The 27268-nt window shown below is 45.5% G+C and overlaps 1 protein-coding gene across 2 annotated transcripts in view; it reads left to right on the plus strand.

Annotated features, from left to right (window-relative positions):
* The window catches only part of flt4 (fms related receptor tyrosine kinase 4), a 63470-nt gene extending 36414 nt beyond the window's left edge, over positions 1–27056 (plus strand). Inside the window, exons 8-30 of one of the 2 annotated variants that reach the window (XM_030396762.1) lie at positions 4701–4818; positions 4976–5160; positions 6279–6444; positions 9894–10029; positions 10601–10709; positions 12393–12752; positions 13239–13385; positions 14098–14229; positions 15087–15193; positions 16403–16538; positions 17010–17114; positions 17272–17385; positions 18050–18138; positions 18521–18680; positions 18785–18879; positions 21684–21806; positions 21966–22077; positions 22304–22403; positions 22627–22732; positions 22829–22953; positions 24076–24196; positions 24393–24478; positions 26468–27056. In XM_030396762.1, the coding sequence (XP_030252622.1) occupies positions 4701–4818; positions 4976–5160; positions 6279–6444; positions 9894–10029; positions 10601–10709; positions 12393–12752; positions 13239–13385; positions 14098–14229; positions 15087–15193; positions 16403–16538; positions 17010–17114; positions 17272–17385; positions 18050–18138; positions 18521–18680; positions 18785–18879; positions 21684–21806; positions 21966–22077; positions 22304–22403; positions 22627–22732; positions 22829–22953; positions 24076–24196; positions 24393–24478; positions 26468–26687 (3152 nt within the window). In that variant the 3' untranslated portion in view covers positions 26688–27056. The remainder of the gene's footprint in view (positions 1–4700; positions 4819–4975; positions 5161–6278; positions 6445–9893; positions 10030–10600; positions 10710–12392; positions 12753–13238; positions 13386–14097; positions 14230–15086; positions 15194–16402; positions 16539–17009; positions 17115–17271; positions 17386–18049; positions 18139–18520; positions 18681–18784; positions 18880–21683; positions 21807–21965; positions 22078–22303; positions 22404–22626; positions 22733–22828; positions 22954–24075; positions 24197–24392; positions 24479–26467) is intronic. The other variant, XM_030396763.1, reaches the window with a different exon arrangement.
* The last annotated feature ends 212 nt before the right edge of the window (positions 27057–27268 follow it).

Raw genomic sequence — 27268 nt, forward strand, 5'->3', positions numbered from 1 at the left:
CCAACACAGATAAGTCAGAATCTGAACCAATGACGGTCATTAAAAATAACTATAATAATCATACAGAAATATCCAGTCCTCTCTTATGGTCTTGTTCACTTATGTGGGTCATATAGAGGCGTATAGAGGAGTTGGCCAGTCACAAGTTTCAATTTGACCCTCCAGATATTTGTAGTAAAGAAAGAATAGTAATGAAGAATTGATAAAGAAAATATATCCATCCATCCATCCATTTTCGTCCGCTTATCCGGGGCCGGGTCGCGGGGGCAGCTGCCTGAGCAGGGACACCCAGACTTCCCTCTCCCCGGACACTGCCTCCAGCTCTTCCGGGAGGATCCCAAGGCGTTCCCAGGCCAGCTGAATGACATAGTCACACCAGCGTGTCCTGGGTCTTCCTCTGGGTCTCCTCCCGGCGGGACATGCCAGGAACACCTCCCGAGGGAGGCGTCCCGGGGGCATCCGAAACAGATGCCCAAGCCACCTCAGCTGGCTCCTCTCGATGTGGAGGAGCAGCGGCTCTACTCCGAGCTCCTCCCGGGTGACAGAGCTCTTAACCCTATCTCTAAGGGAGCGCCCTGCCACCCTGCGGAGGAAACTCATTTCGGCCGCTTGTATCCGGGATCTTATTCTTTCGGTCATGACCCAAAGTTCATGGCCATAGGTGAGGGTCGGAACGTAGATTAACTGATAAATCGCGAGCTTCGCCTTTCGGCTCAGCTCTCTCTTCACCACGACAGACCGATACAACGACCGCTTTACTGCGGCCACTGCACCGATCCGCCTGTCAATCTCACGCTCCATCCTTCCCTCACTCGTGAACAAGACCCCAAGATACTTAAACTCCTCCACTTGAGGCAGGAACTCTCCTCCCACCTGGAGGGAGCAAGCCACCTTTTTCCGGTCGAGAACCATGGCCTCAGATTTGGAGGTGCTGATTCTCATCCCAGCCGCTTCACACTCGGCTGCAAACCGCCCCAGGACATGCTGGAGGTCCTGGCGCGAAGGAGCCAACAAGACCACATCATCCGCGAAAAGCAGGGATGAGATCCAGTGGCTCCCGAACCAGATCCCCTCCGGCCCGTGGCTGCGCATAGAAATTCTGTCCATAAAAATAATGAACAGAACCGGTAACAAAGGGCAGCCCTGCCGGAGTCCAACATGCACTGGGAACAGGTCTGACTTACTGCCGGCAATGCGAACCAAGCTTTGCCGGCAGCCCTTAACAGAGGGCCTCCGACCCCGTACTCCCGGAGCACCTCCCACAGAATGCCACGAGGGACACGGTCGAATGCCTTCTCCAAGTCCACAAAACACATGTGGACTGGTTGGGCAAACTCCCATGAACCCTCGAGCACCCTGCGGAGGGTATAAAGCTGGTCTAGTGTTCCATGGCCAGGACGAAAACCGCATTGTTCCTCCTGAATCCGAGGTTCGACTATCGGCCGAATTCTCCTCTCCAGTACCCTGGAATAGACTTTCCCAGGGAGGCTGAGGAGTGTGATCCCTCGATAGTTGGAACACACCCTCCGGTCCCCCTTTTTAAATAGGGGGACCACAACCCCGGTCTGCCAGTCCAGAGGCACTGTCCCCGACTGCCATGCGATGCTGCAGAGATGTGTCAGCCAAGACAGCCCCACAACATCCAGAGACTTGAGGTACTCAGGGCGGATCTCATCCACCCCCGGTGCTTTGCCACCGAGGAGCTTCCGGACTACCTCAGTGACTTTGGCTTGGGTGATGGATGGGTCAACCTCCGAGTCCCCAGCCTCTGCTTCCTCTATGGAAGGCGTGTCAGTGGGATTGAGGAGATCCTCGAAGTATTCCTTCCACCGCCCGACGATGTCCCCAGTCGAGGTCAACAGCTCCCCATCTCCACTGTAAACAGTGTTGGTGGAGGACTGCTTCCCCCTCCTGAGGCGCCGGATGGTTTGCCAGAATTTCTTCGAGGCCGACTGGTAGTCCTCCTCCATGGCCTCCCCGAACTCTTCCCAGACCCGAGTTTTTGCTTCCGAGACTGCCCGTGCTGCCGCACGCTTGGCCTGCCGGTACCCGTCAGCTGCCTCAGGAGTCCCCCGGGCCAGCCAGGCTCGGTAGGGCTCCTTCTTAAGCTTGACAGCAACTCTTACTTCCGGGGTCCACCACCGGGTTCGGGGATTGCCGCCGCGACAGGCACCGGAGACCTTACGGCCACAGCTCCGGACAGCCGCGTCAACAATGGAGGTGGAGAACATGGTCCATTCGGATTCAGTGTCCCCAGCCTCCCTCGGGATCTGGTCAAAGCTCTCCTGGAGGTGGGAGTTAAAGATCTCCCTGGCAGAGGGTTCTGCTGGACATTCCCAGCAGACCCTCACGATACGTTTGGGTCTGCCAGGTCTGTCCGGCTTCCTCCCCCGCCAGCGGATCCAACTCACCACCAGGTGGTGATCAGTTGACAGCTCAGCCCCTCTCTTCACCCGAGTGTCCAAGACATACGGCCGGAGGTCGGATGATACGACCACAAAGTTGATCATTGATCTCCGGCCTAGGGTGTCCTGGTGCCACGTGCACATATGGACACCCTTATGCTTGAACATGGTGTTCGTTATGGACAAACTGTGACTAGCAAAGAAGTCCAGTAACAAAACACCACTCGGGTTCAGATCGGGGAGGCCGTTCCTCCCAATCACACCCCTCCAGGTAACACTGTCGTCGCCCACGTGGGTGTTGAAGTCCCCCAGGAGAACAACAGAGTCCCCGGTTGGAGCACTCTCCAGTACCCCTCCCAGGGACTCAAAGAAGGCAGGGTACTCTGCGCCGCTGTTCAGCCCATAAGCCGATACAACGATGAGAGTCCTATCCCTGACCGGAAGGCGCAGGGAAACGACCCTCTCGTTCACCGGGTAGAACTCCAACACATGGCGGCTGAGCTGGGGGGCTATAAGCAAGCCCACAACAGCTCGCCGCCTCTCACCGCGGGCAACTCCAGAGTAGAAGAGAGTCCAGCCTCTCTCAAGGAGTTGGGTTCCAGAGCCCAGACTGTGCGTGGAGGTGAGCCCGACTATTTCTAGCCGGTACCGCTCAACCTCCCGCACCAGCTCAGGCTCTTTCCCCCCCAGCGAGGTGACATTCCATGTCCCCATGGCTGGAGTCACCATCCGGGGATTGGGCCGCCGGGGCCCCCGCCCACGACTGCCACCCATATCCCACTGCACCGGCCCCTTCTGAACCCTCCCGTGAGTGGTGAGCCCACGGGAGGGCGGGCCCACGTTGCTCGTTCGGGCTGCGCCCGGCCGGGTCCCGTGGGCAAGGACCCGACCACCAGGCGCTCGCCTGCGAGCCCCAACCCCAGGCCTGGCTCCAGGGTGGGGCCCCGGTGACGCCGATCCGGGCAACGTGCACGTCCTTGTTGTTCTTTCTGTCATTAGGGGCGAGTGAACCGATCTTAGTCTGACCCGTCACCTAGGACCTGTTTGCCTTGGGAGACCCTACCAGGGGCATTAAGCCCCGGACAACATAGCTCCTAGGATCATTCGGGTGCTCAAACCCCTCCACCACGATAAGGTGCCGGTTCAAGGAGGAGAAGAAAATATATAATAAATTTTATGCTGTTTTACTTTTAGTGAGGTAAATATCATCTCTGAATAAGTAGAATCACAAATTATTATCATTTCATATTAAGTCATTTTCATGATCTGAGCACAGCGGGCTGAGTGATACTTTGTGCAGGGAGTCAGTCAGTTAAGTGACCATTTGGATCTTAACAATGAAATACAGTACAATAGAAAAGGTAATTGCCTTTGGCCAGCATCAAGTCTCAGTTTGGGCACCTCAGGGCATCATTCATCCTCTGGGGACCATGAATGCATGCACAATCCATCCAACAGTTTTTGGGATGTTACATTCTGGACCACAGTGAAGGACCCTTGACGGACAGACTGACATTTCCCTAGAGTCATGCAGCTAGCATAGCTCGATTGCTTTATATATATATGGGATACTGGTGAACCTCAATCTGTTGTTTAACAAAAGCAAAGTACAACAGCGACCGGCCAACTCAGTAATGAACATTATAAAGCAATATCAATGTAGCTTTACTTTGCTGCCAGAGGCTCACATTAGCCACTGTAAACCAGTCCTGCTGCTTGTATCAGACCCAGAGAGGCTCATTTCATTGCTTATAAATTAAACTTCAGAGGGATAAATCATTTCTTTTTGAAAAATGACGTAGCCTTGCTTTAAGGGAACACTCGACCATAAATCTATGAAATAATTAGGTCTGTAGGCTTGAACAGTGTTTGTGATTCCAGTGGTGACCAAGAAACCACAGCAACAAAACCATGGAAACTTCACAGAGCACTCCTCACATATCTAGCAAATTATTGGCAAAACAGTGAACTGAAGATATTGTGCTGCATGGATAAACATCAGAGGAATGATTTCAGTAGTTTCTGTGGATATTTTGAGTGAAGTTTTGACAAGACTCTGGGTCACTATTTGAATCCTCAGCAACTGTTGTGAATCCGAGCTGACTTTCAGCTGCCGTCCTCGACAAAGGAGCCGCCGTTCACAATCTTGTCAGCGTCACCTTTCAAGCTTACAGTGAGCGAGTGTTTGATACTCAGAAGAATTTCTTTGCAGATCTCGTCAAGCTTTGAGAAATGTTTAGCCTTGAAGACATAACTTCTTTCTGTATCTATCTGAATATCTGTTTTTTTTTCCAGAAAAGCCATTCATCAGCCTTAACCACAGAAATGGACCAGTGATGGAGGTAACTGCTGGCCAGAAGTCATTCAAATTACAAGTAAATGTGTCTGCCTTCCCCACACCTGAAACCCAATGGTAAGATGAGACTCCCTGGAGCATTCATTAAACATAATGGTTGATTTCCACAAACATAATTACCCTCACACATCAGATTAGTTTAGGGACAGCGCTCCTCACCTGGAGGGGAATCTGTACTGAAGCAGCCGTGCCTTGATGTTTGTGCTGTGTCCAGGTATAAAGATGGAAAACTGATAAATCAGCATCCCGAGTTCAAGAAGAAAAGGATGAGGATGCACCTTAACCACGCTTTGGAGATTAAAGATGTTTGTCAGGAGGATTCTGGGCTCTACACGGTGATGCTGAAGAATAGTGCCGCCTCGCTGGAGAGGAGGCTCAACATCACGCTCATCGTCAATGGTAACTAGTCTAGTAACTAGTTGGTTTGTTTATCCCCAGTGGAAATCACACCAGATGTTTTGTGTAGAAAACAGTGGATGTGCAACAGTTAACAATCCTGCTACAAACCTCAAGAGGTTTAGGTTTCCAGGGACAGAGAACACATATTTTTGCAGCTTCAATTTATCTCAGTCCTCCTTGAGGCCACCATCCTGAAAAGCCCAGTCTGCTGCGATTGGTCAACACACACAGGCCTGAGCCAGCACCTCATTGTGTTTCCAGTCGGCTATGCTGTTGTTCTCCCACCAATATCATCCCAAGAAGCGCTTCTCAACAAAAAACATCACCACACTGTTAGAAAGGAAAATGATAAGACCTTTGTATGGTGTTAGTAAGGTAATTGCTAGGTGCTAATCAAAGTTACACAAAGTTCACGTGTAAATGAATTGCTATTGCGTGAACATTTCTTTTTTCACACATAGACATAACCTGAGGATAATGATATGGCTATCAAGTAACTTAACATACAGCAGCAGTGAACGCATGCACATATCGATGAGGATTACAGAGCAAACAGCTTGGTCAAACTGCAAAGCTTAAACTAGCCGAGTTATAGATTATTAGCATAAATAGACAAAAAGCAACATACTTTTTTTTAAGTTGGCTTCAAATGAGGTTAACTTAAACTTAACTTTAACACCTTTCACGTTTTGAGGATATTAGTAATTATACTGTCGCACTCTTCAAAATGGTAAAATGGAAACATATTGTCTGTTGTTGACTTATGTTTGCTTCCATTTTGATGCAATCATATCTTTTGAAGTGGAATTTGAAACTGTAATCACACCTCAGCACATTTTATCCTTGTACTTGATTACATTTCAAGTTTATACATTCTCTTTATCCCAGGCAGGTTTTCCTCTCAGTTTTCTAGTGGTCTAGTTTTCTTACAGTCCAATTAAATAAGATTTCCAGGAGACCTTAAATTTCTCATAGCTGTTTAGGATCTTTTACCTGTTTGCATTTGCCCTATGACTGACTGACATACAGCCCGGGGTTTCCTCGCTCTGCCCATTGTGTATATACTGGGATTGGTTCGCAAGCTATGAATATTATTTACTGGCTCTTCTTTTCCCCAGTTCCCCCACAGATCCACGAGAAAGAAGTGGCAGACCCGTCCAGTCCTTACCCCAGCGGCAGCAGCCAGACGCTAACATGCACCGCCTATGGTCTCCCGGCTCCCAACATCAGCTGGCAGTGGAGGGCCTGGGGTCCTTGTGTCCTCAACAGCACACAGAGCAGACTGTAAGAAAAAAAAACAAAAAAACTTCTCTCCTAGTTACACACACTCACACACAGGACTTTTTTTCCCTCCAAACTGTGTAACCAGTGTGGGATAAGATAAGGTTTGATCCAAGAGGAAAGAGGAGAGGAGTGGGATGCAGAGCGTGAAGCGTTATGTGAGGACCAACAGGTCAGTGTGAAATTATCCGCTGGCCTCTGAGAGAAGAGGAGCGGGAGGAGATGATGAAGAAAGAGATGCGGAGGTGGATGAAAGGAGCGGAGATTAGGGGGAAGGTGGAGGAGACGTAAATAGAGGAAAGAGAAGACGAAAGGAAAAGTGTGTCTGTTCAGTGTCCAACCTCTTCCTCCCACATGCTGTAATAATGTGCCTGTTACTCTGTGGCTGGTCCGCCACGGTTCATCTTGCACACAGCAGCCTCACCGCCCGACATACACAGACAAACACGTAATGCACACACACAGCTCATTCATGTGTCTTAAATGCACATAAACCACCTAAGTTTGCTTGAGTCCATCAGGGTGCTGTATATCACACACACACACACACACACACACACACACACACACACACACACACACACACACACAGATGCACAGGGATAAACTCTGACACACACACTTATTACCAGGCATCACCCTGGGCTCTTCGTTTCTGCTGACTCCCACATCACAACGTAATGGATTCTCTGGACGGCCATTTGCAGTACATTTCCGTTATTTTCCTTTTCCTTCAGCTGAGTATCTCTGTAATATTCATCTTCCTCCAAGGCTTAATTTTCGGAGTTATTGCTGTCTTCTTGACCTTTCCATGTGGGCACGCAACACGGGTGCAGACACGAGGCGTCAGAGTAGCTCATAAGCCGCACACTCAGAAAAAAACACACAACTGCGGCAGGTTAGGCTCAAGTTAAGCTCCAGCTCTCCAGTTCAGGTTCGGTCTAATGTGACATTTCACGGGCGCTGACTGAAGCATGGCTGTGTTGACCTTTTCTGATATATAAGAATTGAATTTCCTTTTTTTTTAATCTGATGGTCAAACATAGGTATAGTGCAGGACAAATAAATCTGTCTGGGTCGAAGTAGCCGGCGAAGAGCGGCAGCGCTTTGGCTGTTCTTCTTGGGGTCCATCACTCTATCAGTGGTATGCAGCCACATAGACACACGGAAAAACAGCTCATGATATCGAATGAACAATAAACTACATATGGAAGGTGAACAAAAGTTTCTTTACTTGTCTTAATATGTACAAATAAATGGAAAAGTGAAGCGTCTGGTTACAGGGAGCAGGTCCCCCAAGGTACAAGGAACGATATTTTGGAACGTGATCTTATTGACATTCTTGATAATCGGAGAGCAGGTCATTATCACTCTCATATCAGTACACATACACATACATATCTGTATGAAGCTACTGCCAGATAGCATAGCCCAGCAAAAGGACTGGAACTAGGGGGGAGAAACACTAGCACCTTAATTACGGACAAAAAGCAAAGTGTAAATGTACTCAAGAAAGAGCATCAGACTCTGCAGGGATGACACTGTTTTTCAAGCAAAGCCCGAAAAGGTAGCATCGGCCTAATTCTCTCATTCATAGCCTAACTTTGGTTTTAAAAATCATAAAAGTGCTGTTCATTTGTAATTATCGTGCTGATCGCGACGTGTAAGTATTACAAAGTTGTGTTTGCCACAAAGCTTTTCTTCTGCAACAATGCAAACAAAATCCTATCAGTTTTTTTTTTTTATCAAGAAAATCAGGGCAGCTGCGTCTTATTCTAATAGTCATGACCAGAATTTAGCTGACAATAAGTTAGTCAGAGGTTATCACAACAGGTTATTTCAGCCACACAATTAAATTCTCGATTAACTGAGTAATAACATATGTGGACATACCTGTTGTTATAGGTAGAACACTCTGAAACACGCGACTGCGGGCTCAACCTTGACTCCAGCCCTCCAGTTCGGCTTACGTCTAATGTGACTGATTAACATTAAGTAAATGAAAATAATAAGTACTACTTATTAATGAAATACAGTATGTATGTACACTGTGAAGAGAGTAAAACTGAACTGACCCTGATTAATTTCTGGTAAAGCAAACTCTCGCCAAAATGCAACCCAGGCTTTTTTTGTGAATGTATATGAGTCAAACCTTCGTGTAAAAGCACAGCAAAAGAGGCACTTTTAAGATTTACTGTATTTTCGTTTTCGGGTCAAGCTCATTTTAAATGGGATTACTACGGGCATTTTTTACGATAGCATCATAATTTATTATTTTTAATATGCTAAGAATGCTCGACACAACATGAAACTTTGCTCGTAGTATCACCAGGGTCCCTATACATGAACTTGAGCATTGAGAACATTGTTTGTGTACACAGAGTTTGCTAAAAAGAAAGTTTTTGAACAACTCACCTTAGCAGTTGCTTGTTCCGCTAGCCGCCATCATGGCAGCCGGGACGTATCGATCTCAGAATGCAATGTAACATGGAGGAGATTTAAGGTGGACCGCTACTGTCTTCTGTAGACGCGATATCTCACGTGACCTTTCTGGCTTTTGATTTTAGTATTGTTTCTTATATGAGGATCCTTTTTCAACTTCAAGGTCAATATTGTTTTTCGCAAATGACAAAACAACAAATTATTCGTGCATTTATATGGAACTAAGCTTTAGGAGCGGTCCACCTTAACTGTCCTCCATGTTACGTCGCATTCGGAGATCAATACTTGTGGCTGGCAGGACGGTGGCTAGTGGAACAAGCATCTGCTAACGTGAGTTGTCCAAAATCTCTCTTTCTAGTAAACTCTGTGTACACAAACAATGTTCTCAATGCTCGTGTTCATGTGTAGAGACCCTGGTGATACTACGAGCAAAGTTTCATGTTGTGTCGAGCCATCTTACCGTTTTAAAAATAGCGATGCTATCAATTTTGATGCTATCATGGGAGTGACCTTAGCACTCCCATTGAAAATGAGATTGACCCGAAAACGAAAATACGGTAAATCTTAGAAGTGCCTCTGCATCGTAATTATGCTTTTACGCGAAGGTGTGACTCATATACATTCACAAAAAAAGCCTATGTTGCATTTTGGCAAGAGTTTTGCTTTAAGGTAGAAGACTGGAGCGGTGCCCTCAGAAGAAAATGCAAAATAAAATTCCATTTCATGTTTCATTAGTTCTGCTGTCATGTTCACACTATGGATCGTCATAACAGAAATTGATACCATGTTTTTTTCCATTAGTTGCCAGGACACTTAGCATAATTGCCTAGGCTTTGGGATGGTGAGCTGATGTTTGGATCTGAAATGCAATCTGGAGTGCAGGGGGAAAACATTCGTAAAACCTCAGGATGTCTGGTTCGATGAGCTTCTGAATTCTCCCCCACTGCCCACTCTCTGCTGTGCATGTCAATGAGGGGACATGTCATGACTGTGTCTGCGTTTCACTCCAGGGTTCGACGAGACAGGAAGGGCCGGAGTGACAGGATCGCCGACTGTCAGAACTGGCAGGATATTAACTTGGAAGACGCGGCGAATGAAATCGAGGCTATCGACACGTCAGTCGAGGTGGTGGACGGCCGGCAAAAGGTTCATTTCAGCTGTTTGATCGTGACCTTCATTCTGCGTGAAAGCACACCATCTCATGGAGGAGAATACTGTTGTAGCATGATTATATGATCTCGGATGGCAATTTACCGTGAGAAAAATGACAATATGATTAGGATGTCACCCAGAATATAAGACATTTATGTAAGTGGACTTATCTGTGAATGGCGACGTTTTTATGTAAGCGTTCCAAATTCTGAGCTCCATAACAAAATTTGTCAATCAAGCGCCATTTCCACAGTAGAAATATTTAGAACAGCCTTCCTCTGCAGACTTCCTGTGAGGACTGCTTATAAACACATCCAGGCACACATGCGAGGGGCACATGCGCATGTACACATGTTTGCACATTTACAATACAAGTAAATCATCTCAGGAACGTACACGCTGATGCTTTTTCACCCACACCTGAGGGACTTTCGCCTCTTTGGTCTCTGGTCTGTGTCAGCTCACAAAAGAATTACACGATTGCAGACTGCACTTCCTTTTTAAGAAATGCGCGTTTCCCCCTGATGAATTCAAGTCTCGACCAACCTTCTCTCTCGCCTCGCAGATAGTGAGCAGGCTGCAGATTCGCAACGCCAGCGTTTCCGTCATGTACAAGTGCTCTGCTGAGAACAAAGCTGGGAAAGATGAGCGGCTGATCTACTTCTATGTGACCAGTGAGTATGTCGGGTCGGGATTCACCCTGAATTCAATAACAAAGAGCACAAAACACACAGAGTGATTAAAAGCCTATTTCCCAAAATCCCCCTGCAGCAGTGTTTAGCCATGCAGATCATTTTTGTTTCATTTGTCAAAGTTTGGAGATAACAGTCTCTGTGGTTTCTAGCTTCACCCCATTACAATAACATCACATTACACCCAGGGGCAGAACAGGTTTCGGGGCCCCGACTAGAAACTTCTGTTCGAAGTGGCTGCTTTCACTGAAAAGCCACAGAGCTCGGTTAGAATTAGTCCTGATCTTGTTTTTCTAATCCTTTCATATTGTAAACTTGAAACTGATCTGATTTTGAATGTTTTTGTCCATTTCTCTCTCATGTAGTTGCACATTAAGATTAAATACAAAGTAGCAAACGCATGTTTGACTGCAAATTAACCTGCTCAAAGACAACAGAACCTGAATCACAGTTGTTTTTAATGACTTTCATTGTTTTACATTGTGCTTTTGAGTCTGTGGAGGAGTTTCGGTGTGGATCTGCTGGTCAGGAGGGTTTGGAGAGAATCTCGACAGCCTCTCTGCCAAAATAATTGCAAATAATTAGCGAATACTTTGACATGTCTGTGCCCAAGGCCACATCGTCTCATAATGCTCTGAAGAAATAATCCTAATGACAAAAGTTTGGTTAGGATTAGGCGGCGTAAAGAGTAGTCCTTTTTTGGATTTTTGAAATGTCACTTTCCAAAGCAGCGAGCACCACCGGAATCCCACTCTCTTCTCTTTTGTTGGCATGCAAGTAGAAGATCTCAAGCTGGGAATATAAAACCAAAACTCTCCGCTTGGCTAGATACACAGTACGTTTTAAAAGTTGACTTAACTTAAATGATTTTGCAAACGTTAGTACTACAAATTTCATGTCAAAAACATTCAAAAGTTAAGAGAGATTATCAACAGAATGTGATGTCATGAAGTCTTTGTGTCGTGCTGCAAAGCTTGTTTAGTATGCTGACCAGCTAACCCCTGCCCGTCACGGCTGAAAGCTCCGGTGCTCGCAGTGAAAACACAAACAATCTCTTCGTGCCCTGAGCTCCCAGTTTGGATCGCTAGCTGCACGGTTAACCAAGCTAACTAGCTTATGGCAGCTACAGCAGCAGTTGGGGGTTATGCTGGTGATGTGCTGCCCCTATTTGTTTGGAGTATGAATTCGACAGGTAGCCAATTCTCACATATTGCACCTTCAAGCCTGAAATTGATACGAGTTGATCAGAAGTTGCGGTTTGTATTATTTATTAACAAACTTTACAGAACAGCCTCAGAAATAAACTTCAGAACAGTGAATCACATGAGAGAGTGGGCTATTTACATTCTGAGTTTTTCATAAACTTAAAGGGGCACTATGCAGTTTTGGAGAAGAAATTTTAACTCAGAATTGTAATATCTACAATATTAATGAGGTAATAAAACAAACATTTATTTTATCCATAATGAACTGAAGCTAGAAAGGTGGCAGGGTCCGCCACATATAAACAACAACACTACCAGATGCTACAGGATTTAACTTCAATTGAGTTTCATAATTGGGCCGAACAAACCCTTTAAAGAATCATTTTCATAACAGTCCAGTGTATATCTGTCTCACTGAGTCACCTAACCTCTCCGCCTGCCCTTCTCTGTGTCTTCAAAGCCATCCCTGAGGGGTTCAGTGTGGACGTCCAACCCTCAGAAAACCCCCTGGAGCAGGAGAGAGTGTCCCTCTGCTGCAGTGCTGACAACTACACCTACGAGCAGCTGCAGTGGTACCGCCTCGACCCTCGGGCCCTGCAGGACGAGCACGGCAAGCCCCAGGAGCTGGACTGCAGGAGCGTGCACAACTACGCGAAAGCCCTCGATGGCAAGCTCTCTTTCCAGGAGCCCTCCAACAGCTGGGTCCTGGACTTCACCGTCGGCTCTGTCAGGCTGCAGGACGAAGGACATTATGTGTGTGAGGCTCAGAGCAGGCGCAGCGGGGAGAAACAGTGTCTGTTCAGATACATCTCTGTCAAAGGTGAGGGCTAAAAGAGATCCAGACACAGACATACAAACATTGCTCCGGCGCAGAGGGTTAATTATAGAGGAAAGCTCCACCCCTGGCAGCGGAAACACACAAGGGTCGCTGAGATGCTGCAGGCTTAAAAATACACACACTCTTGTGGAAGTGCCCACGCAGACTGATATACACATGATGGAGACGAGTACCTGGTGTTTGTGCAGCTTTAATATGTAACAACAAAACAGTGCTGAGTCGTTGCAGGGCTGAAACCCACAAACAAACTCATGCTTCATTCATGTCGTGTGCCGGAACCTGGCATCAGTGCCTGGAGGCTGCATGTACATTTTAATGGGTTTTCTTTGACTTTTGTCCTTTTTTTCCCCCCCCAATCCTCTGAGAGCCTTCGGTAAATATCATGTGCATTTACAGTCCTTGAGATGATATGCCTTCATAATCTCGACGTTTCCACGCACTTCTCCGTCTTTTGTCCTCTTTGTGTAGCCCTGGAGGCGCCACGCTACAAACGCAGCCTCACCAACCAGACGGTGAATGTGACTGAGTCCCTGCGGATGGAGTGCGACGTGGAGGGCAGGCCGCTGCCCCGCCTCTTCTGGTTCAAAGACAGCCAGCCTCTCCACCAAATGTCAGGTGCGTGGGTACACCTACACAGGTGATGCATGCGCTTACACAACAGCTCAGCCCGCCCGCCCACCCAACCCGACCCGGCAACCACCTGAACCCTCTCACACACACAGCACAACAGTTACTCATGAAGTTTTACACCTGGGGGCCTTAATTTAGCAGGATTAGTGTCTTCCAGTGAGATTATGAGGACTTCACATTTGATAAAAAGAGCAGAAACAGGAACTTCAGGCACTTGTTGACACTTTTCTATGCTGCCCCGTTTCAATCATGATAAATGGCAATCCAGCTATTAGAAGCCAACACGCACAGATACAGAACCACCCACCAGCTCGCCCACACACTCAGACTACTGAATCAAACAGAACAGCGACAAGAATACACCCACACACACACACACACACACACACGCACACACATAAAACCCTGCAGGCCGATGGACATGTCTCATTAGCTCTCTCAGTGCGTCTCTCTTCTTAACATCTGAAGGAGATGAGGGGGCGGGAGGTGAGAAGAGGGGCAGTCGATACGGGCCTGAGTGACAGCTGATGCTCTGGGTTCAGTCAGAGAGGCTGCGGGGACATGCAGGTCGCCGCACGGGTGACAGGATTGTAAATGACTAGTTTAGGTTGAATTCCAGAGGCGTGAGGGGAATTTGAGAAATGTTGTTGAATTGTGTGTGTGTGTGTGTGTTTGTCACCAATTACTCTCCTCGCAGGGGTCCAGCTGCAGGATTCAAACCGCACACTTAGTATCCAGAGGGTCAGAGAGGAGGACGCCGGGCTGTACACCTGCACTGCCTGCAACCAGCGCGGGTGTGTCCACTCCTCAGCCGCCGTCCAGGTCATCGGTGAGACAGCCCCCCACACAAACACACACACACACACACACACACACACGTCGTGACACCTGAATCCACCACTGCTGACGTGCTTTTTTTTCCGAGTGCACTCAGGGCTGAAATCACATCTGCCCTCGAGCTCTCAGCCTGTCACACAAAATGTGAAGGTCTGGATTTTAGTCATTCACCTCTTGCGCTTTTCACTGCAGCCCGAGGTTTTTATGCTTTTGTTTTTTTTTTTTGGTGCTACTCACCACAATCAAATCAAAGTCAGCGACTGCAGGAACACGGCGCATGTGTTCAGAATGAATGAATGATTGCGGGGGGCGTCTCAAGATGAATGGCTCGATTGAGTAAATTGCCTTTACAGCACATTGAGGTATCCTACAGATTTAATGTAAGGAGCTTGAAACAAAGATAGTTTGTGATGCAGCACCCCCTACAGGCGGTGAGGAGCAATGCCATCAAAGACTGAATAATTAAATGTAAAGGCCCCCACACACCGCCCAGTCTCAAACCAACAGAGGAAAGGGTGTTGTTTTTGTTGTAGACCTGCACCTAAGAGTGACCTTTCTTTGTTTCTTTGTTTCTGTCTACTTTCCTCCCTTCTTTTTCCTTCTTTCCTTTCTTCCTTCCTACTTTCCATCCTTCCTCCCTTCCTTTATTTCCATACAATAATGCATGTGTATAGGTCCTGTTTGGGCCTGTGTGTGTGTGTGTGTGTGTGTGTGTGTGTTTGTGTTTGTGTGTGTGTGTGTGTGTGTGTGTGTGTGTGTGTGTGTGTAAAAAAACACAAAATAACACTTGAATTTCCCTCAGAAGGCGCTTACAAATATGTATTCTTCTTCTCCTTCCTCCCTGTCAAGGTTCAAGTGATAAGGCCAACGTGGAGATTGTAATCCTCATCGGGACCGGAGTCATCGCTGTGTTCTTCTGGGCCCTGCTCATCCTCATCTTCTGCAATGTGAAGCGGGTCAGAGGCCTCTGCTTTCCCCCGTGTGTCTGCGTGTTTGTGCGAGAAAAAGCTGGCAGACCGTGACGGAGGCGCTTTGACCTCTGTCTCACAACATGTCCACTGGCGTTTGAGCTCGACCCGCTTGATCTTTAAGAGAGCCTGTGATTTACCCGCCGAGGGTGTAACTGATATCTGCTGTGAGCGAATCCAATTAGTCCGTTAGCCCCTAACGACAAGCACGTGTTTAATGAGGCTCAAATTGCATTTTGTTTTTCCTCATTTGGTCACACAGTAAGATCTCCTCCATAGCGTTTCACATCTTGAGTCGGAGTTAATTTAGAGACGGCTCGATATGCAGAGATGAACCTTTATCTCGTCTCTCTCTTCACAGTGCCTCTGTCTTTTTGTCTCTTGCTCCCTTGTTCACTTGTGGCCTCTGGGCTGCCCTCCACTGTGAGCGAGTCGCATCAGGCGAGCTCCTCTCAACAGCTTTAACCCTTTAAAAGCAGCAGACAGTTTAATGAGCTGAGAGGTGAAAATAGACAAAGCCCCAAAGATTACAGGAACCCACCGACATCCCCCCACAAAAAAACCTTCATCTGACACGCTGGCACGGGGATGACCAGATAACGAATGAATTTAAATTTTTTACCTGAACTGATCCTTCAATTAGGTAAAAATAAGGCACGAAAGTAATAAAGGTACCTGCTGCGCATAAATGTACATTTAAAACCAGAGACTGCAGATGTAATGAGCATCTTCTTATAATACATACATTCTGGCAGTGCCGTCATTGTAGGCTTATCGACGTGATGGCTGTGCAGTGCTTTTCGATACGAGGTCTCCCCATCAGTACCCAGGCAACACCGGCATATTTGCTATTTGCAGCCGGCCCTGAAAGCCATCCCACATTAAAAGGGTAGTTTTTAGTGTAATGCGCTTTTCAATAGCCAGTGGATGGAAATTTTGTGCAAAAAGTCAACATTTCCTGGAGCTTCACAAAAAAGCTCTTGCGTACAGATTGATCTCAAAACCATGTTTGAGTCACCCATTGTGATAAATCAGCTTTTTTCTTCCTAAGTGTGGTAATGGATTAGATGTTTCATTTCTTTTCCATCTCGGCTCAGTGTTTTTAGTTTTGTGCCACATCTCCAGCACTTCATTTACCGTATCCTCCTCAGCACCTCTTCACCTTACATCAACCCCTTTCTTCTCTCTGAACTTCAGGTTAACCCGGCCGACATAAAGACAGGCTATCTATCGATCATCATGGACCCGGGGGAGGTGCCTCTGGATGAGCAGTGTGAATACCTGCCTTACGACTCCTCGCAGTGGGAGATCTCCAGAGAGAGACTCCGATTGGGTGAGCCATCGGGGTTGGGAAGGGTGGATGGTGAGATAAACGGGTGAACGGGAGGGAGGAATATATATACGCAGGGGATGAGAGTGAATAGATGGATGAAACTGAATTAGTTTTCCATTTCCAGAATCCTTAATGGCATGAGTATGGACAGCAGCCAGCCAGGCAAAGTGCTGCCAAGTAAAGTGCTAATGTTAAATATGCGCTCATTCCCAGCACAGCTTTTGATAAACGCCCAGATGGAAAGCATCTGCTCCACGAGAGGGACTCACGGCGACATGTTGTTTCCAAATGCTGCGCTTGAGATTCTATTTCTTCCCCCTACGTCTATATGGATGCCAGATGCATTTACATTTTGCATCCGCTCCCAACCACAACTGTTTGTGTATTCCAGTGAGACTAAAGAAAACAAGTCTGCAGAGATCAATGGGCAAGGATATTCACTGGTGTCTCTGTTTCTTTCTCCTGGCATAGGGAAGGTTTTAGGCCACGGTGCCTTTGGGAAAGTAATTGAGGCTTCGATCTACGGCATCAGCAAGAGCAACAGTTTGGACACGGTGGCTGTCAAGATGCTGAAGGGTGAGAATCGCTCCGCATGTGCACTGCATACAAGTGTTGTTGGAAAACTTACTAAGACGCCGCTGATGTACAAATCTGAAGTAGTTTTGATATATGAAAAAGTAAACAGCAGGAAGTGTTTCGAGCACGATGTTCACTCTGTGGGTGTTTGTGTCAGACGGAGCCACAGCCAGCGAGCATAAGGCCTTGATGTCGGAGCTGAAGATACTGATTCACATCGGTCACCATCTGAATGTGGTGAACCTGTTAGGGGCCTGCACTAAACCGAACGGTGAGGGCAGATTTATACTGTCTTACATTTCATTTGTGTGTGTTTAAAACATTTTTTATTTGCACATTATGAAGAGTTCTGGTTAATCGGCTGTAACATGCCTTAAAGATTGCTTATCGGTTTCGATATTTGAACATTGTTCTCTGTAACTCTTTGAAAAATGTGTTTCCCGTGGCTTTTGAAATCTAAATTTGTGTAGATCATTGTTGTTTGCAGAAACAAACACCTGCAGTCTGTGCACAGATGATCTCTTTTAGTTCTGCTGTCCAGTGGAATTCCTTTTCTAGGAGCTGTAAACATTAATTTGTCTACCCCCCGCAGCTTCCACACAACATCTTGAGCAAACAGCTGCCTCTGTTTTTCTGTGACACCCTTAATTTTATGTCCATATATCAATTTGACCTACCGAGCACATTTCTGAGGGGCGAACATCTGAAAATGTTTACCCCTAAACAAAAGCAGCATTTTGCCTCGGAGCTAACGTCGGGCAGGAAATGCTTTCAGGAAAAAAAAAAAAAAAAAAGCCGCTCTCGCTGGCTCCTGAACGAGAGTCATCATTTCGACGAGAGAGAAAACAGCGTTGTGAAGTGTGCTGAAACATTTGTGGATGTTCTATTACTGTACTGTCATGATAACACAATAAATCAATTGTCTGTGTCATCAGGTCCGCTGATGGTGATAGTGGAATACTGCAAGTACGGGAACCTGTCCAACTTCCTCCGGGCCAAGAGAGAGTTCTTCCTCCCGTACAGGGTATCCAGAAACACTACAGAGACTGAACTGGCATCTACACTTTTATATCTGTGTGTGTCCTGCTGTGATAATGTGTCTGCAGCTCAATCCAGAGAAAGAATCATATTCACTTCAGTATAGTTGATATTTTTCTGTTTTGGATGCGTGAAGCATTTACATTTTGAATCGTAAGAGGAATGATTCAATGATGCACCACTGGAGAGAATGCTGTTATATACTTTCTGCAACCTAAAAGCACTAAAGACCGTTCTGAAATAGTGAGTAGTCCTCTCAACCACCTGAGCGGACTGACTCGAGCTCGAAGGCGATTCCAAACTTATTTTTTTAACATCTGTGTATTTTATGACTCTTTTTTTGAACCTGAATTGTTTCCCTCGCGCAGGATCGCTCTCCTAAAACTCAGAGCCAGGTGAGACGGATGATCGAGGCCGGCCAGATGGACCAAAGGGCTCGTCGTTCACCTTCTCCCTCCTCCTCCACGCTCACCGCCCCTCAGAGTCCATCATCCAGCGCGCCCGCTCAGAATCCTGCCGTGGAGAAAAGTGAGTCTGAAGAGTAAATTTAATACTATTAACACTTTGTGTTGTTACGATTGTTTTTTTTTTTCTTTCCATGACTGCCCTTTCCCCTCGTCTTCTGTCTGCAGTGGAGGACTTGTGGAAAACTCCTCTGACGATAGAAGACCTCATTTGCTACAGCTTCCAGGTGGCTCGTGGGATGGAGTTCCTGGCCTCCAGAAAGGTTAATTGTCAACATTTTTACACAGTCAATTAGTGACTGAGCTGCGTTTAATTGTCACCAGGAGTCGGTCTCATGGGCAGCAGGTTGTAGCCTGGATCATTCAGCTTTTCAGGCCTTTGCGCTCGTTAATTAATCGCGTGACAATAAACTAGAGCTGTGGCAAGATTCCATACTGCATACTAATGTATTCAGGTCCTGACTGTGGGGGGTGTTTATTCAGTAGAAGTGACAAAACTAATTATACTCCTAAAACGGCACCACTCGCAGCTACAAAACAAACTGTGGATAGAAAAATAAATTATTTGTTCTATGAGGTTTCAGTCACAGGAGCATACAAGAGTCAACATTCGGTGTCCTTTTCCACATTAAATGCTTTATTGCTGTCCAAAATGGTGGAAATTATGATAATTTTGTATATACTAGTGCAGTGCCCGTAAGAAAAGTGTATTCCTATAAAAATGTGGGAGGTTAAGTAGCTTTTTCATGGATGGCCAAATGAGGCTGTGTTTGAAGGTGGGACGTCAGGGATATTTAGGTTTGTTGTGAAATACGATATTCCAGGGTATAATTGGCCGTTTTTGACTATTTTTGATTTTGCCATTATATTTCACCTTAAAAACTATTTACTTGGTGTCATTATTTTCAGCACAACCTCACATGTTTGACTGTACAGTTATTTTTTATTTTGACATACTGTATTAACACAATGGACCTAAAATCACAAAAAAAACAAACATAAAATCCGAGTAGAAAAAGTGGAGAGTTTTTTACTGTGAAAACCACAAATATGTTTAACAAACCATTTTTTGTACTTATAATGCAAATATAAATTGTTGTTTGCTAAATTTGTGCATACATTTTAAACATTTACGAAGTTATATGTAATTATTTACATTTAAATGCAGGCAATGCTCAGGTCTGCCTGTGCTCCTTCCAGCTGAATGAAGAGCTGCACTGCCTGCTCCACATTCAGCTTCTCCTCATTGTTCTGACTCATTAAACAAACAACCGACTCCACTACACACTAAACACACTACACCAAACACTACATAACACACTAACTACACACTCCAAACACGCTAAATGTCACAAATCTCTCAACTCTCAATATCGCTGTCTATACACCGACCGTAGTTGCCTGTCAATCATCCACCTACGTCCCTCCCACAACTTCCTGTTCCTCAACAACCAAACTTGCTGCTTGGACACTTTCGTGACAAAAGCCTGTTTTTACCGTTTCTTCCTGCACCAGACACAAAGCAAATGTGACGGCAATGTTTGCGAAAAAGCTTGGCAGACATTATTTACCCTAGGTCCGGTTTTGGACGTGCCGATGCGTCCGGTCCGTCGCCTCGGGAGGTGGGCCGTGTAGCTAGTGGCTAGCTACACATGAACATCCACAGATTCCGATTCCACTTTGTTGTCCGCGCGTCTCCGGATCTCCTCAGACCCGAACAGACTCGGTCCGGACTCGTTTAATCTCATTAATCCACAACAGTCAGTTTAGATGCACAGAACAGAACGGGACCGAACCGCCGGCAAAATCCCGGTCCAGCTCGCGCCGCTGCAGGTATAAATCCGCTTGTTTCTTCAGGTATGTCGTGGGCTTGAGCTCTGCAGTGATTGGCTCTGGTGCGCACGTGGCCACGGTGTGCAGTGATTGGCTCTGGTGTGCACGTGACTGTGGTGGCTCTGGTGGACAATGCTCGGCGGAATTTGTAAAGCAGTTATGAAATAATTTCTTCACGGTATCATTGCAGTCCAAGCAAATGCTTAGATGCACACCACTGAACCACGCAGCAGCCATGTTGAAAGTCTCAGGTCAGTGTGATCCTGATCCGCAGAAATATTTGACTAACAGAAACACACATACACACAGACAGAGATTCCTTGCTTTTATAGAGAGATATATTAAAAAATACATAAATAACAAAAATAAATGTTTATAGTTGTAGAAGAAGTTTTCAAGTCATTTGCCTAGATAAAAGCTGCCTAGATATTCCTGAACTTATTTAGGTGTCAGGTAATCAATATGCATCAGTAAAGTAAAAAAGTTATTAATACAAAGGAGTGTGATTAAAAATGTAATCATATTGGCAATTAATTAAGATATTAGACTACACGTTCACTTGAAATGTATTTAATTTTGATTTAATATATGAAGTTACAAAGAGAATAAAACATTTGAAATATCAGGTTTAAAAAATTACATACATATGATTACATACAGATGTGAAATTGAATTGAATTAGAAAGAAAGTAAAAAATTAATACATTTGATTATATTTAAAATTGCAGCACTACGAAACAACTCACCTGCCATCAAAACATGCTTTTACATTTCCATCATTGCTGACGTCTTGCCACAGTCTATCTAACGTATAAATCCGCTGGTAATCAGATAATCTTTAGGCGACTCCCTCAAACCGTCGTCGTCCTGTAGGCTTGTTTACTTGACAGCTTTGTGAAGGATGTTGGATCTCCTACAACGATTCCACAGAGCTCAGCCGGGCCAAGACGAAGTCCAGTCCCAGTTACAAGCTGGCACAGACACACACACACACACACACACACACACACACACACACACACACACACACACACACACACAGATTTCAAGTCAACAGATTACTAAATTTGCCAACTCGCTTTACACTTACTACAAATCATCTCTGCTATTCACACATCAGAGGAAAGCAAGGCGAAAGCGCTGCATGCAAACAGTCCACAAACACACACACACATGCACACACACCTGTCGGCTGAGTTCTGATGTATGTGTGGCCGTGTGTGTGTATCCACAGTGTATCCACAGAGACCTGGCAGCGCGGAACATTCTCCTGTCGGAGAGCAACATCGTGAAGATCTGTGACTTCGGCCTGGCCAGAGACATATACAAAGACCCCGACTACGTCAGGAAAGGCAACGTACGGCATCCCCACACTCGCTTTACGTTTGTTATCCATCTCCCATTCACTGTGGGGAAACATTAAACTCCCTTTTTCCCACATAATGATTACATTTAAAGGCATAGGTGTCACGTCTGTTTATGTGACCCTGGTATAACATGTGTCTGGTTCTCGCAGGCTCGTCTGCCTTTGAAGTGGATGGCTCCAGAGAGCATCTTTGACAAAGTCTACACCAGCCAGAGTGACGTGTGGTCTTTTGGAGTTCTCCTCTGGGAAATCTTTTCACTGGGTAAAGACAAAATCACAGCACACTCAATTCATCTTCTGTAAAGCCGCATTCGTATAGAAGTCAAAAGAAAGGAAGGTGTTCAGTTGGCAGTTTTTATAAATGTCTCTGTTGCTCTGTTGGAACTGTATTCTTTTGGAAGCAGAGGAAATCTTCATGATTGTTATCCAAACAATTACTGAACCTGAGATGTTTATCAATGTCTCATCCTCCGTTTGCACACCCTCAGGTGCGTCTCCGTACCCTGGAGTACAGATCGATGAAGACTTCTGCAAACGACTGAAAGATGGCGTCAGGATGAGATCGCCTGAGACAGCCTCCCCTGAAATGTAATGTGCTTTTTCTTACTCATCTGCCTCTTAAGTAAAACTGTCAGTCAAACAAGATTTAAGCGCTGACAATGCCTTTGTTTGATCGAGCAAATATTAATCTGCTCTTAAATATCAAAAACTTGTAAGACTTACTTAAATTTAAGAGACGATACAAGAGCAAACTTGCAGCTGAACACCATAGTGTCGTCTTTGTTGTGATGGTGCTGCCCTCTGCTGGTAGATATGGCATCATGCTGGCCTGCTGGCACGGTGAGCCCAAAGGGAGGCCGACGTTCCCGGCCCTGGTGCAGATCCTGGGGGACCTGCTGCAGGACAACAGCCTGCCCGTGAGTTCACTGCTGGAGCAGCATGAATTCTCAAAAAAAAAAAAAATGGTGTTTTTAGTTTGTAAAGAGTTTAATAGTAAATTGAATGTCCTTCAGGACGGGAAGGACTACGTCCCTCTGAACCACTCGCAGAGCTCTGAAGACGATGGTTTCTCACAGGCGTCATCACGGCCTCCATCTGAAGAGGAGCTGAGACTGGCCTGCAACACTCTGCCTGCCAGGTACTTACAGCTGCTCCTGTCGTCCTTCAAGACCCCGTGGAAGGAAAAGAAAATTGGACCCTGGAGACTTGTCATGTTCAAATCACCTCATCCGGTGATATTTTTAATGAATGGCATTCGGTGTAGCCAAGGCCCGATATATGTTTTTCCTTGCCACCACGAAAACACATCAGTAAACTACACCCTTGCCCTGGGTGACATGTTCCTTAATTACTGTGAAGTTTATTTTGAGTTGATCTCACACACACACACACACACAAACACACACACACCGCCCCGCTGCCATAAATACTCACTAGTATTTACTACCAAATCCACAGCTGAAAATAGTCCCCAACAAATGTACCACTCTGTCTGTTCTTGAGATGATTGCATACAGATGCGTGCCCAGCTGTGGTATATTTTTTTCTTTTCTTTTTTGAAACTGTAAGTTAAAAAGTATATCTGTTATCATTTCTTAGCATGAACATCTTCAGTGTGAACCAAAGAGCTGAGGGCTGAGAGAAACAGGCAAGCAAATAAAGTTAAAAAGTATTGAGAGAAGGACTGATGAACAAACTATAGAGAACATCATCTTCGTTGTCATTGAATGGTGACAATCTGCACAAAGAGAAAGAAAGAAAGAAAGAAAGAAAGAAAGAAAGAACTTTGTATGAGGCTCCTTGTTTCCTGCCCCATTGGTATTACTTTTGCACAGTGTGTACTACTTTCTAGCCTGTGAGTCGGTGACTCATAATTTTGTTATTGTGAATTAGAGAACTGACTGTTCTTGAAGGGCAATTATTAAACTAGAGGTCTGAAACCCTCACAGGGAGGCTCGAGATAGTTTGTGTGATATGAGAAAAATTACCCAGATATGTTGGCACGTCTGAATTAGCAAATATTTTTTCAACTGATTAAACACATGAAATTTTTCTAAAAACAGGGAAAATGATCCTGCCGATAAGAACTCCATTTACCATCACTTTTCAAACCACAGACCACAACTCTGAAAGTCGACCTTTTTCAAAAACTAAAAGTATTTTAAAAATTCAAACATATGCTGCTTTTAGTTCCCATATTCCCACCTGCTCTGGACTATCATGTTTTAATCTGACAAACCTTCCTATATTTTCTGACCAGGTATTATAACTGCGTGCCCTTCACTGGCTGCGTGTTCGCGGGACCTTCCAAAATGTGCCAGCCCAGAGTAAAGACATTTGAGGAGCTGCCCCTGGAGATGCACCCACAGAAGGCTCCTCAAGTAAGCTCTTCATCTCCCACATCGATCGTTGAAAAAATGTGAACCGGCTGCTGACATTTTGCGAATGCCATTCGACTTTGGAAATCTTCCCCTCAGATAATTACCAAAAATAGTCGCTGCACTCAGCAACGTAGCAGCAGCGGGGTCAGCCGGAGGCACTTAATTCACATGATGTCCCACTGTGTCTCTTTCCCAGGAAAACCAGACGGACAGCGGGATGGTTCTGGCCTCGGAGGAATTTGAGAGAATCGAACATCAGCACAGGGGTGCCGTCCCCAAAAGGTTAATCATACCAAAAGCTGGTGATCAATATTTCTGTCTGAAACCGAAAGATGAGAGGAGAGAGAAGCCGGTTATTTAGTCTCACTATGAAACAACAGCATGCAGATGTATTAGTGAAGGCTACTTTTATGGATGTTTCAGAGTCTTGTGTAACGCATTGTAAAGTAGGAGTACACAGCAGTGTGAGTCATTCAGACCTACTTGTATCTATCAAAGTTTTCCAAATTGTAGCAAAGCCCTGAACAGCCAACTTAGCCAAAAAGGTCACTGCCAAAAGTGAAGAATGGGCCTTATTTATCCAACAGCTCACTCCTATTGAGAGTAGCGTGGAGGAGGAAGAGTTACTGTGAGAGCAGCTCCCAAGTGTTCACATCAATCATCAAAGCCGGTCGGAGACAAAGTGAAACATCTGCAGCATCGCTCGAACTCACGTTTTACACAGCGATATGGTGTTACAACGAAATCCTGGATGATTTTAAAGGAGTGAAAAAATGAAATCTCTAGTTGCGACAAAGGCGGGAAACTAACAAGTAACTGACAACCATGTGAACCGACCTTTATGAACAGAAAACCAGCTGAAATAGAGACAAAACCAGACAAAACCTGACTTATGTCCATCATAACATAGAAACTCAGGGACAAGTGAGAGCGCAAACAAAAGACATCCATCTGTACACTTGTTGTTTTCTATCCTTGGGAATGCAAAAAGAGTGGTGTAAACAACCTGTCAACAGCCGACAAGACAGAAGCATCAAAACTGGCAACCTGCAAATGAAAGCTACTCTGAAACGTCACATTTATATACATCAGTTTTATTTGTCGTGACCACTGATGTCAAAAAACATGTCTCAGAAGGTTTGCACTCACCTCTGGCTGCTGTTGGTTGCTTTATGACACCAGCAGAGCCTTTTGTTGAGTGAAGGTGAAGGTTTGTATTGTTCCACTTCAAGGACAAGGTTATGTTTTATGTTTTTGGTATTTATAGGAAAAACATCTCATGAAACCGTCCGTCTCTCACAACCTTTTGCCTTCTGTGGCACTCAAGCCTTAAGCCCATTGGTTCCTCCTAAAGACATAACCTGTCAAAATGAGCTACAAATAGAAAGTCCAGGTGTGCTGTCACTATAAATTATTATTGCAATATGCAAATATATAAGTAACAAACACCTTTTTGATGTACTTTATCAGTACATTATTCAGGTTCATGTTCCAATGCAGAGGCAAATCCTTTAAAAACCTTCCGCAGAACCAAAAATAAGTGAGTGCAGAGTGATTAGGCAGCATTTTACAGAGGCTATTTCGCATGGATGTGAATGCAAGTGTGCCTTGAAAAGTTTTGGCTTGTCCTTTAGTTTATCTTGGGCCCACTGGGCTAAACATATCCTGGAACGACAACTGGTAGTGTTTGACAGAGTTGCTCAAACAGAAGGAAGTGGTCCCGGGATTGTTTTTTTTTTGTAAGCGGAGGATTTGATGCTCTTGTACTAAAGCTCCAAAAATATTCAAGTCAAGGACCCCACAATAGATGCACATTTGAGGGGATTTTGTCTTGTCTTGTGATTATTTGAGTAATACTTTTTTATTTGCAGTTTAAAGATTAAAAAAGTCAATAAATGACCTATTAAGGATCACTAATTTATTCCTCTTTTAGCTGGGGACCCCCCAACAACCCATTCAGCAGCCCTGCCTGGTCTCTGGACCCCAGTCTGAAAACCACTGCTCTCGTATTCACAGCAGCGGTGTGCGTTTGTGTGTGGGATGGACTCAAAATAAACTACAGAGCACATGATTATTGTAATGAAGGAACATGTCAGCCACTAAAATAGTACGGCTCACTGATGTGTCCTTATAGTTCCTGGAACAATGCAGCTCCTTGTCAGAGGAATAAGTCACATCAGGCCTTCTTGTCATTAGAATCACTTGTTTTTTTGTTTGGCCGGTGCACTTGACAATAACGCTGACAGCTGTGTTTGTATGATCTGCACCCAGTCGTATAGGCAGCAGCAGCAGCACAGAGCCTCTGACGGCCTCCCATGGTTCCCTGGGCCGAAGCAGCGGCGCCTGCAGCTCCCGGCACCGTCCCAACTTCTTCAGCCAGCTGTCAGGGCAGACCTTCTACAACAACGAGTATGGACACCTGTCCGAGGAGGGCTTCTGCGACTTTTTCTCCTCACCGGACGCCCCCTGCCTGGCCTCCTCCAATGTGTAACCTTGCCAAAGATCAAAGATGCAGCCCGAGAAATGGGGGGAAAAAAAAGAAGCGGACAGGGCAGGTGGAGGGAGGTGTATAAGGCTTTAGTAACATCCCAGTATTGACATGTTGCTACTCATGTATTCCTAAAGATCAGGTTATAGAGCAACCTCATCTCAGAGTCCTCTCTCTCGGGCTGCTGCCTCAACACACGGACTGAATGGTTAGTTCCTCTAATGAGCCACTGGGTGGCAGCATTATGACAAAAACAAGTATTTTCTATTCACACATTTATAATTTTATCTTTTATATATACAGAGTATTCTTCCTTTATTTGTACAAATTATGACTCATACAGGGAGAAATAAAGAAATTTATCTTCTTCTTGTTCTTCTCTCTGTGATTAATATGAGACCGGAGCTGTCATTAGTCCAGAGCTGGCTTTAAGAGCAAATTAGCATTCGTCATACTGTGATAAATTACAGGTCCATGGCGAAATAAGCTCTTTGATGGTCCACGTAACGGGTCAGTCAAGGAAAAGAGCAGATATTTGTGGATCTGTGTCATTTGGTGGAGGCGGCGAGAAGCTTAACTACACA

The sequence above is a fragment of the Sparus aurata genome, chromosome 18, assembly GCF_900880675.1.
Source record: "Sparus aurata chromosome 18, fSpaAur1.1, whole genome shotgun sequence".
Classification (NCBI taxonomy): Eukaryota; Metazoa; Chordata; class Actinopteri; order Spariformes; family Sparidae; genus Sparus; species Sparus aurata.